Source organism: Carcharodon carcharias, chromosome 15 (genome assembly GCF_017639515.1).
Source record: "Carcharodon carcharias isolate sCarCar2 chromosome 15, sCarCar2.pri, whole genome shotgun sequence".
Lineage (NCBI taxonomy): Eukaryota > Metazoa > Chordata > Chondrichthyes > Lamniformes > Lamnidae > Carcharodon > Carcharodon carcharias.
Window position 1 is genome coordinate 135,249,836 of NC_054481.1, and position 12,104 is coordinate 135,261,939.

A 12,104-nucleotide genomic window follows, 5' to 3' on the forward strand; every position below is an offset into this window, starting at 1 on the left:
ATTGTAGTTAAGGAGGAGGAGTGTGAAATATTGGATGTGATAAACAGAGAGAGGAAGTATTAGGGGATTATCATCCATGAACGTGGATAAGTCACCAGGGCCGGATGAAATGAAGCCAGGGAGGTAATAGCTCTGACCATCATTTTCCAATCCTCACTGGATACAGGTGAGGTGCCAGAGGATTGGGGGTCCGCTAACGTTGTACCTTTGTTTGAAAAAGGAGTGAACAATATGCTGAATAATTACAGTCCAGTCAGTCTAACTTTGGTAGTGGGCAAATTATTGGAATCAAATCTGAGGGACAGGAAAACCTGTCAGTTAAAAAGGCACAGATTAATCAAGGACAGTAGAATGGATTTAATAAGGGAAGGTCATGTCTGACTAATTCAATTGAATTTTTTGAGGTGGTAACAAGGAGGGTTGATGAGGGTAGTGTAGTTGATGTGGTCTGCATGGATTTTAGCAAAGCTTTTGACAAGATCCCATATGGGGGACTGGTTAAAAATAAAAGCCCACAGAATCCAGGGGAATGTAGCAAACTGGATACAAAACTGGCTCAGTGACAGGAAACAAAAGGTAATTGTTGATGGGTGTTTTTGTGACTGGAAGACTGTTTCCAATGGGGCTCTGCAGGTCTCAGAGTCAGGTCCCCTGCTTTTTGTGATATATATTAATGATTTGGATGTTAATGTAGGGAGAATGACAAAAAAAAGTTTGCAGATGGCACAAAAATTGGCCGGGTGGTAGATAGCAAAGAGAGTTGCTGTACACTGCAAGAGAATATCAACGGACTGATCAGGTGGGCAGGAAGTGGCAAATGGAATTCACCCCAGAGAAATGTGAGGTGAGGCATTTGGGGAGGTCAAACAAGGCAAAGGATTACACAATAAACAGGAGGAGTCTGAGAAGTGTAGTGGAAGTGAGGAAGTGAATGCCCACAGATCCCTGAAGGTAGCAAGGAAGGTTGATAAGGTGGTTAAGGAGGCATATGGAATCCTTTCATTTATTAGCTGAGGCATAGAATATAAGAGCAGGTAGGTTGTGCTGGAACTATATAAAACATTAGTTAGGCCACAACTTGAGTACCATGTGCAGTTCTGGTTACTTTGCTACAGAAAGGATGCAGTTGCACTGGAGAGGGTACAAAGGAGATTTACGAGAATGTTATTAGGACTGGAAAATTGCAGCTGCGAGGAAAGATTGGATAGGCTGGGGTTATTCTCCTTGGAACAGAGGATGCTGAGGGGAGATTTGATTGGAATGTAAAGAAAATTGTGAGGGGCCTGGATAGACTGGATCGGAATGGCTAGGGACATAGATTTAAAGTGATTGGTAAAAATATTACAGGGGAAATGAGGGACAAAATTTTCACTCAGAGGGTTGGGAGCATCTGGAACTCACTGCCTGAAAGGATAGTAGAGGCAGAAACCCTCAACTCATTTGAAAAGATGTCTGCATATGCACCAGCAGGCCAAGTGGCCTCTTTCTGTGCCTTAAACTTTCTTATGATTCTATAGATTCTATATCAACAGCAGAAACTGCAAGCTGTTGAAACCTCTTAACCTTGTGTAAATAAACATGAAATTGACAGCAGTGATCAGAGAGTCTGAGCAATTAAGCAATGTTTTCTCTGGGACTCGGGTATTTCAATAGAGTAATGGATGTCTGGGCTCTCAGCCAAGCATACATAATGAGGCTTGCCTATATCTGTAATGCATCCAGCCAGGGCGGGAGTGCAGGGTGTGGGCTTTTGACCCAAAACAGCTGCATCCTGTAAAGGCACTCCGGAAAATCAGAGATCCTGGGAACAGGGCCCAGAATCCTGAAATCAGGACACGCCCACCTTTTTTTTTTAAAGGGTTCCTGAGTCATTATCCCTTGGCTAAATCCAGGCCTTGAGTGAAAATTTGAGGACTTTTTCACTGATAGACAGTGATGGGACAGACCAGACAATCTGAAAAAAGCATAAGTGTAACTCCATTTACTGGTTGATGCTAACTGAAGTGCTTTTAATGTGGTTATAGTTATACCCAATTAATTTGTGGATTACATCAATACAAACACCTATTAACAGAAGTCACACCAAATTTAGCTGTGTACCTTCTGCAGATTACTATTTTATTAATTTTAAGTAATAACTCTTCATTATCATATGAATTTTCTTCCCTCCAATTCTATTAGTGTATTTATTCATGTGACGTTCTTGGGAATATTACATTCTTGGGAATATTTTACAGACTTGCACAAGCTCAGCTACTCAGTGTTATTTAATCATTCAAGGAACTTACATTATTGCAACATGGGCGATGATTTAAGTCAGTGAAACTGACAGCTTTCGCATGATTACAGGAGTGAAACCTATGAGAGATTAATGCTGGAAGTACTTAGCAGGCCAGGCAGCATTATAATGGTACTTGCTCACTGCATGAGTGCTAACTGCGTGAGTCCAATCACAAGGGGCCTGGACAGTGTAGGTGGGGAGAAACTGTACCCGCTCATGAAATAATCGAGAACGAGAGGGAAAGTAATTAGGAAAAGAAGCAATAGTAATATAAGGGGACATTTTTTGGACAGCAAGTGGCTAGGGTCTAGAATTCACTGTCTGAGAGCATGGTGGAGGCAAGTTCAGTCGGGTGGTTAGGATCTGGACTACTTTGCCTGAGGGTGTGGTGAAGGCAGGTTCAGTCGGGTGGTTAGGATCTGGACTACTTTGCCTGAGGGTGTGGTGAAGGCAGGTTCAGTCGGGTGGTTAGGATCTGGACTACTTTGCCTGAGGGTGTGGTGAAGGCAAGTTCAGTCGGGTGGTTAGGATCTGGACTACTTTGCCTGAGGGTGTGGTGAAGGCAGGTTCAGTCGGGTGGTTAGGATCTGGACTACTTTGCCTGAGGGTGTGGTGAAGGCAGGTTCAGTCGGGTGGTTAGAATCTGGACTACTTTGCCTGAGAGCATGGTGGAGGCAGGTTCAGTCAGATGGTTAGGATCTGGACTACTTTGCCTGAGAGTGTGGTGGAGGCAGGTTCAGTCGGGTGGTTAGGATCTGGACTACTTTGCCTGAGGGTGTGGTGAAGGCAGGTTCAGTCGGGTGGTTAGGATCTGGACTACTTTGCCTGAGGGTGTGGTGAAGGCAGGTTCAGTCGGGTGGTTAGGATCTGGACTACTTTGCCTGAGAGCATGGTGGAGGCAAGTTCAGTCGGGTGGTTAGGATCTGAACTACTTTGCCTGAGAGTGTGGTGAAGGCAGGTTCAGACGGGTGGTTAGGATCTGGACTACTTTGCCTGAGAGCATGGTGGAGGCAAGTTCAGACGGGTGGTTAGGATCTGGACTACTTTGCCTGGGAGTGTGGTAGAGGTAGGTTCAGTCAGATGGTTAGGATCTGGACCACTTTGCCTGAGAGTATGGTGGAGGCAGGTTCAATTGAAACATTCAAAAGGGAATTAGACTGTTATCTGAAAAGGAAGAATGTGCAGGGTTCTGGGGCGAAGGCAGAGGGATGACACAAAGTGAATTGCTCATTCGGAAAGCTGGTACAGACATGATGGGCCAAATGGCCTCCTTCTGCACTGTAACAGTTCTGTGATTCTGTGAAATTGAATGCACCCAAGTATCACACAGCAGTCAGCCTCCTCCCTTCCTGTGGGAGAGTAAATGGGAGACTCGTCACTGAAAACCATGGCAACTGAGATGTCTGTCACCATGATGAAAGCAGAGTAATCAGGAGTGGACATTGTGTCAGTTACTCAAGCAGGACCAACACAAACACCCATTTATTTAAATAAAGCACTGGAGAAATACCACCAGTGGTGCCTTCACAAAGATCCTCTAAATCTGGTGGCAAGAAAGATTGTCCAATAGCAGCATCATCTCCCACATCAACATGCTCAGCATTGAGGTGCTAATCACTCAGAACCAGCTCTGGTGAGCAGGGCATGTTGCTCTTATCCCTGACACCAGAGTCCTGAAGCAACTGCTCAACTCAGAACTCGCAGCAGGACAGCGGAAACACTTTAGAGATGTCCTCAAAGTATCCCTGAAGATGTCGAACATCCCCCTTGGACTCTGGGGTCCCTGGCTTGACACCAACCAAAATGGAGAAGGCTTATTAGGGAAGGGACTGAATCCATTCAGAGACTTTGACTTTGCCTCTGTTCATTCCCAAGGTGTTGGAGGGAGTGTGTAAAACTCCAAACAATTCATCTACTCAACCCTTCAAGCACCACCTGCCCTGCATGTGGTAGAGTCTGTAGATTGCACATTATCAACCATTTCAGAACCCATCAAACTGGAGTGGAAGCAAATCATCTTCAAAGCACAGGGACTGCTGAAGGATATCAAGTGGACTACTTGATTGTCTATTTTTCCTTCTCTCTTCCTCTCGTTTATTGTCTTTTTACACTTTTTCTCTCAGCTCCCACGCTCCATGACAGCCGGTTTGAGAACCATTGCAGTATGGGAACTTGTGTCAATTTTTTTCAGCTTTTCAGCTGATTTATTATACCTGGTTTATTTGCTCACTTTGCCTCACCCTCCCCAAATTAATTTCTGCTCGTGGTTTTCATTTTTGGGTTTGGCTCCAGTGGGTCCTGAATTAAGATCTGTTGAAGTAACAAAATAGAAAACTCAAGTAAATGCGTGAGCTGTGACTTCAGAAGTGATGTGGAATCATGCCCACCACCATAATATTGAATCTCTCTTGCATGGGGTCTAGGAGAACCCATATCACTGGGCACATTGTTGGCACCTGCCTGCCCATGCTACTAGCACCTCTGCTGTCAGAGGTCCTAGCTACTTTCCTCAGGAGGATCACTCCATCCTAGGAAACCTTATTTCAACCCTTCTGAATGATGTAGGCCTCTCTTCACCAGGCCTATAAGTGTCCATTGTTAAACTGAGCACCTTTTGAGCTCAGGATGTGGGAGCTCCTGATATGGTTGAGTCCCCACTAGTTCTGCCTCCTCCGCATGTGACAGTGCAAAGGGTTGGTATAAGCCCCATGTCAGTAGGAAATTCACAACCTAGTTTGGGATGCGTCATCTCCATGGTCTTGTGTGGTAACAAAATGCAGCAGATGGGATCCAGCCCAAGTCTTATTACACAACAATACAATCTTTTTATTTGTATAGCAGAGTTTAATTACAATGTTACAAGTTTACATTGGCTGTTTCCATTATACATCAGAACCTATGATCGGAATCATTGAGTCTACATTGGCTCTTTCGAACAGCAATCAGTCCCATTCCCCTGCTCCATCACTCTGTCCCTCGAGCCTGCTCTGCCATTCAATATGATCATGGCTGATCTGATTGTAACCTCAACCCCACATTCCTGCCTACCCCCGATAACCTTTCACCCCCTTGTTAATCAAGAATCTATCTAGCTTGGCCTTAAAAACATACAAAGACTCTGCTTCCACTGCCTTTGAGGAAGAGAGTTCCAAAGACTCACAAACTTCAAAAAAAAATTCTCCTCATCTCTGTTTTAAATGAGTGACCCCTTATTTTTAAATAGTGATCCCTTGTTCTAGATTCTCCCGCAAGAGGAAACTTCCTCTCCATACCCAACCTGTCAAGACCTCTCAGGATCATGTATGTTTCAGTTAAGTCACCTCTTACTCTTCTAAACTCCAATGGCTACAAGCCTAACCTGCCCAACCTTTCCTTATAAGACACTCTGCCCATTCCAGGTATGAGTCTAGTAAACTTTTTCTGAACTGCTTTTAACACTTTTACATCTTTCTTTAAATAAGGAGGCCAGTACTGTACTCAATGCTCCAGATGTGGTCTCACCAGTGCCCTGTATAACTGAACATAACCTCTCTCCTTTTGTAATTAATTCCCCTCACAATGAATGATAAGATTCTATTAGCTTTCCTAATTACCTGCTGTACCTGCAGACTAGCCTTTTGTGATTCATGCACCAGGACACCCACATCCCTCTGAATCTCAGAGCTCTGCAATCTCTCACCATTTAGATAATAAGCTTCTCTTTTATTCTTCCTGCCAAAATGTATGATTTCACATCTGCCTGTATTATACTCCATTTGCCAGGTCTTTGCCCACTCACTAAATCGATCTATGTTACTTTGTAATCTCTTTATGCCTTCTTCACAATTTACTTTCCTACCTATTTTTGTGTCATCAACAAATTAAACAACCATTCCTTTGGTCCCTTCATCCACGTCATTTATATAAATTGTAACAAGTTGAGGCCCCACCACTCGTCACATCCTGCCAACCAGAAAAAGACCCATTTATGCCTAGTCTCTGTTTCCTGTTAGCCAGTCAATCTTCTATCCATGCCAATATGTTAACCCCTACACCAGGAGCTTTTATTTTCCACAATAACCTTTGATTTGGCACTTTAGCAAATGCTTTGTGGAAATCTAAGTACAGTACATCCACCGGTTCCCCTTTATCCACAGCACATGTCACTCCTTCAAAGAGCTTCAATAAATTGGTTAACCATGATTTCCCTGTCACAAAACCATGTTGACTGCCTGATTGCCTTGAACTTTTCTAAGTGCCTTGCCATAACTTCTTTAATAATAGCTTCCATCATTTTCCCTATGACAGATGTTAAGCTAAATGGCCTTTAGTTCCTGCTTTCTGTCTCCCTCCCTTTTTGAATAAAGGAGTTACATTTGCTATTTTCCAATCTAATGGAACCTTCCCCAAGTTTGGAGAATTTTGGAAAATTAAAACCAATGCATCAACTATCTCACTAGCCATTCCTTTCAAGACCTTAGGGTGAAGTCCATCTGGACCTGGGGATTTGTCAGCCCACAGCCCCAACAATTTACTCAGTACCACTTCCCTGGTGACTGTAATTTTCCTGAGTTCCTCCCTCCCTTCCATTTCCTGACTTACAGCTATTTCCAGGATGTTACTTGTGTCCCCTATAGTGAAGATCAAAGCAAAATGCCTGTTCAATTCATCCACCATCTCCCTACTTTCCTTATCAATTGCCCAGATGTACTCTCTGGAGGACCAATGCTCACTTTGTTAACTCTTCTTATTTAAATATCTATAGAAATTCTTACTATTAGTCTTTATATTGCTAGCTAGCTTTCTCTCATACTCTAATTTTTTCCTTATGTTGTCCTTCATTTTCTTTCCAATCCACCCATGCCACCCATCTTTGCATAATTATGTGCTTTTTCTTTAAAGTTTGATACTATCTGACAAGCTCCCATTATTGCTTCCTTCATACACCATCCTACCAGGTGGGCACTATTGGGGGCCTGTACACCACTCCCACAAGGGACTTGTCTTTATCATTCCTCATCTCAACCCAAACTGCTTCTACATCCTGGTTTCCCGAACTTAGGTCACCCCTCTCTAATGTGCTAATACCAGCATTAATTAACAGAGCCGCCCCTCCACATTTTCCTAACGTCCTGTCCTTCTTGAATGTTATGTACCGTTCAATACTCAGGTCCAAATCTGTCACCCTATAGCCAGGTCTCTGTAATGGTTATCAGATCATACTTATTTATTTCTATTTGCACTATCAGTTTATCTGTTTTGCTTCAAATGCTACATGCAGTTTAATGCAGAGCCTTTAGTTTTGTAGCGTCTAGTCTTATCTGCTGATTTACTCTTAGATTTGTACTCTCTGTCCCTTCCTGTCATGGTCTGATTCTCATTTCCCATATTTATACCTTTGCCTCATGCCTTGTCTCTACTCTCTGGTTTACCAATTCTTCCCAAATTTGGCTCCTTGCCCCCACTTTGCTACAGAGAACAGTATCAATTCCCCTCAATGTACTGCCCCTTACCACCATTACGTTCCTTTGTGCTCCCCCTACTTGAATAGCTTCCTGTGCCACGGTGCTGTGGTCAGTTTGCTCATCCACCTTGCAGCCCCCATTCTCATCTAAACAAGCTGAGAGAACCTCAAACCTGTTGGATAATTGCAGGGGCTGACACTCCTGCACTCCTGCCCTCTGGGTCCCCTTACCTGCCTCACTTGCAGTCACACTCTCTTGTCCCTGACCACTGACCAAATCAGAAGATCCTATCCTATGTGGTGTGCAGGGTGGGCTCAGCGTTGCCAGTTTCCGGCGCTGCTTTTTGCTTCAGCCATTGCAACAAAGTGGGTTCACGGCTAGTAGGACAAATGATTTTAGCTGGTTAAGAGTCTGGTTAAATCCAATTAAAGGATACTGAGACAGCCTCCATTTTCTAACATTGGGGATCGGGGCAAACAGTTTAGGTGGCTGTGACATGGTGGTAGGCCAAGGAGGGTGGACCAGCGCCCTAGGAAGTCCAGGGTGCCCTCCCCACCTGCCTGGGTGTGAGAGCAGCCACACGCTGCTCTGTAGAGGTGGTCCCCTCCCCAACAACCCCTTCAGCTCCTCCACAGTGGTGGCCTGCTGCATCAACCATTCTTGAATTAAAATTTTTATAAAGTTGGTGAGAGGCCACCATGTTGAAGCACCCTATGTTACATACACTCAACTGCTGCACGCAGCTCCTTTCAAGGTGGATGGCCTCTGATTGGCCCTCCGGCTTTGAGAATACGCCAGCCACATGCAGTGTACAGCAAGTCCTGAGAGAGAACGAATCCAAACAAATCTGCCATCTCATTGAGCAGACATTTATTATGCAGTAGATGATGATCCTTAAAAAGGTGTGTAGAATTCAGTGGTGCAAATACAATTGCAGGTGAAATGGTTGTTTAAAGGAGGAAGAGATGGTGTCACCGTTCTGTTTGCGGGCATTGATGTGCTTACTGTGTTCAATAAAAATGCTTATCTCTCTGAGACACTGGTATGAGCTCAGTTACTTCACGTGTGAGATTTTCTATCCAATGTAATTGGAATTTGACAGTTTGCAGATGGTGTGGGCAGTAACTGTCAGGATAGACAGGCAGTCACAAAGGAAAACAAACACGATTGTGTTCACAGGTTTTGTTGTAAGGCCAACACTTCATTGGCTGTTTACTTATTCAATTTATTCACAATGTCATGGTAAGAAGAACAGTGATTTCCAATAATTGATGGTGAAGCAGGTTTAAGGGTGTTCACAAGAATGAGAAAGGGAATAGCATTTAGATTTCAGCGCTGCCAGAGGAGGGATGAACCGGATGAAATCTATTACATTCTGATGTTGTTTTATTAATAAAGATTCCTGTTCAGGAATGCAGTACTGAGAATCCAAAGGTTTCTGCTGGAACAGTGCGTTTGGATCTCATCCAATGGGGCAGCATGTTATAGTGATATTCCAGTCCCTTCACACTGTACAGAAATATTAAATTAAGTTAATGTGCCAAGGTCCTGGAGTGGGTTTTGAACCCATAACCTTCTGGGCTCAGAGGAAAGAGTGATTCCAACAGAACAATGCTGACACTTGATATTGGCTGTGGCCACCTGTGTACAGCATCAAACATTCATTTTCCCCTTTTTATATTTGTCTTTTAGCCTGAGGTTTCCCATTGATGCTCATCCTACTACAGTCAGCTTCAGCATTGTAGCATTTAGCTGATGGTCTGTACTCAACACTGCAGCACTGGTCTTGCCAGATACCTTTCCCTGTCCTGCATGATAATCCATCTTGTTGTTTGGCTGAAAGATAGTGAAACCCAAGTAAAGACAAGCAAGTTTGACAGTCATTGGAAACTAAGGTTTGAATTAGTAAGACACCAGTTACTGGAAGAGCAGGAATTGCTTCCAGAGCTGGAGCCATAACCACAACAGCTGTTATATTTTGTGTAGTAACTTTGCCTCTGATTCAGTGTTGATATTTCTTGATTTGTTTGAGGACAAACAGCATAGGTACAGCATGATGTGGTCTCAGGAATCCAACAGTTCAGTATTCTACCATTCTCAAGAAGAGGAGTCTGGTCGGATAAACTCTGAGAATTTAAGAAGCTGCAGAGATTCTCTGGTGGATTGTGTAAATGAACAGCCTCAAGATGTGATCTCTATTAATGAGGACCGTGAAGAGGAAGGTAATGTTCCTGGGGTTGGAATTTTTCTTTTCACTGAAATTTAATGCCTAAAGGACCATGCCAGATAGAAATTTCTAATAGCACCTAGTGTGATGTCAAACCACATTTTATTCAATTACAGTATTTTTGAAGTTAGTCAGTGAGATCTTTATAGAAAGAGTTTAAAAGCTCTAATCAAGAACAGTCGTAAAAATCTAACCAGAATCTTACTCTGCTGGCCTGTCAGCCATTCATTGTTGGATACAGGTTAGCAACAGCAATCGGACTGGGCAATTCCTAAATAATTTATTCTGGCTAATGATTCAACCAGTGATATTTCCCCTGATGGGTCATTTGGTAATTACATTGACCAGTCTGAGACTGAGACCGGAAGATCCCAGACCTGGTAAAACCCAGTTCGAGTCCTGGTTTGTAGAGACGTAACTAATTTGATTGGAACATTACAATGGGTCTGGACTAACGAGGAGAAAAAAGAGCAGCAAAGGTTCTTGCTGCTGATTGCTGAACAGTAACACCCCCTGGAAATTGCATTTTATGGGTGAGGCAAAGAGCAGACTCAGTCTTAATGTCTTCCAGCGCCATCCTCTAAACACAGCCATAAATAGTTACCTGAACAAGCTGCCAGAGAGAGTAACTATAGACAAACTAGGAAAAGAATTTTGCTGGGAGATTGTAGCAAAATGCAGAACCTTGCATCTCACTCAAAATGACCACTTTATTTGTATATTCCTGATTCTGAGGCTGAAGAGGATTTAATTGAGGTGACCATCAGTTAAGTTAGTTCCTGTTTTCCCAACAATATCAAACTGGGAAGTGGATTTCTGATCCACCATGATTTTTGCAATAATTTTATTTTAGAATTTTTATTAAGATCACACATCCAGCATGATCACTGGATAGTGATCAGGAATGGAAATCTTTGCTAAATTTGTAGTCTTCCCCCACCCCCGAGACGAGCTGGCTTGGTATGGGAGCAGGAAAGAAAAGAGAAGTGTTTATTGGTTATAATTTGCATCTGAATAGATGCTGCTACAGCCACACGAGGAGGGTAAAATAAGGCTCCCCTATCAGATCATTTGAAGTCTAACAGTAACTGGTTTCTTAAAGGATTTAGAAGAATGAAGGAATTTTCTCAATGTCTATGTTTAACCATTTGCGTATTGATTGCAAAGAAACAAGCCTGACTGGCTTTTTTTGAGGCTTAAAACAAAAATGAGTTAGTTTGTACTGAATTAAAAAAATCATACCCAGGTAAAGATAGCAAAATATTTAATAAGCAAAACTGTGTTTCAACCTTCAAACCCACACTCACATACAAGTGTGCAAAATTTACAAGTTATACTGTAGTTACTTTCTTAGACAAATTAAAGTTCAATCCTGAAAGGTAAAGAAATTGAGAGTTCACTATTTGAGTGCTTGACTGTGACAGAGTTTTCTCCACCACAATCTTGAGATTTCAGGAGTTAAAACCCATGTATAACTGCAGTTGCTGAGACAATTTCTTTTTAATCCGTAATTCGTCTCTTCCATACGTCGACAAGTTTTTGCATCTGAGGTTTCTTTTGATGTAAAATTCACTATCTCTGTGCTGTATTTTTAAACTTTAAGAGAAAGGGTCTTAGCTTGAGAGGGGAGAGAAGGGAGCTCCTTACTGCTCCATTGGCAGCTTTTGCAGAATATTCACTGCTTCTGCCTTTAGCAGCTTGTAGTAAAGAGATTTCAAAATGGTGCTTTACCCACATGACTTCATAATGAAACCAAATCTTCATAATGATTTGAGAAGCTGCTTGCCTGTTTGATGTCTGGACTGACAGTGCGTTTATTTATCATTAAGCGGGGTGGGAGGGGGGTAGGGGGTGGTGACTAAATTTTGTAATGTCCTAGCTGTTAACCCCCTAAATGAGTCCTTTACTATTACCCTGGAGAGGTAGAGTTTATACAAAAATGTAAATGCCATGACTAGTACATTTCAGTACATCCCTTTGAAGTTGTTCTTCACATTTTCAGGTATGAAATTCCACAGAATGATGTCATGATATGTCTGAATTATATGCCACATTGGAACTTTCCAGAAACTGTTCCTGGCAATACCAGGCATCGGGTGACTTGTGGCAGCCATCTTTTTTCAGTGTCTTTTCTTGTCTTTAAGAAGTCCTC

The 12,104-nt window shown here is 42.8% G+C and overlaps 1 protein-coding gene across 1 annotated transcript in view; it reads left to right on the top strand.

The window, feature by feature from the left end:
* Nucleotides 1-12,104, top strand: part of vwa5b1 (von Willebrand factor A domain containing 5B1) — a 161,824-nt gene that overhangs the window by 81,582 nt on the left and 68,138 nt on the right. Inside the window, exon 9 of the mRNA XM_041207027.1 lies at nt 9,758-9,947. Coding sequence (XP_041062961.1) covers nt 9,758-9,947 — 190 coding nt within the window. The remainder of the gene's footprint in view (nt 1-9,757; nt 9,948-12,104) is intronic.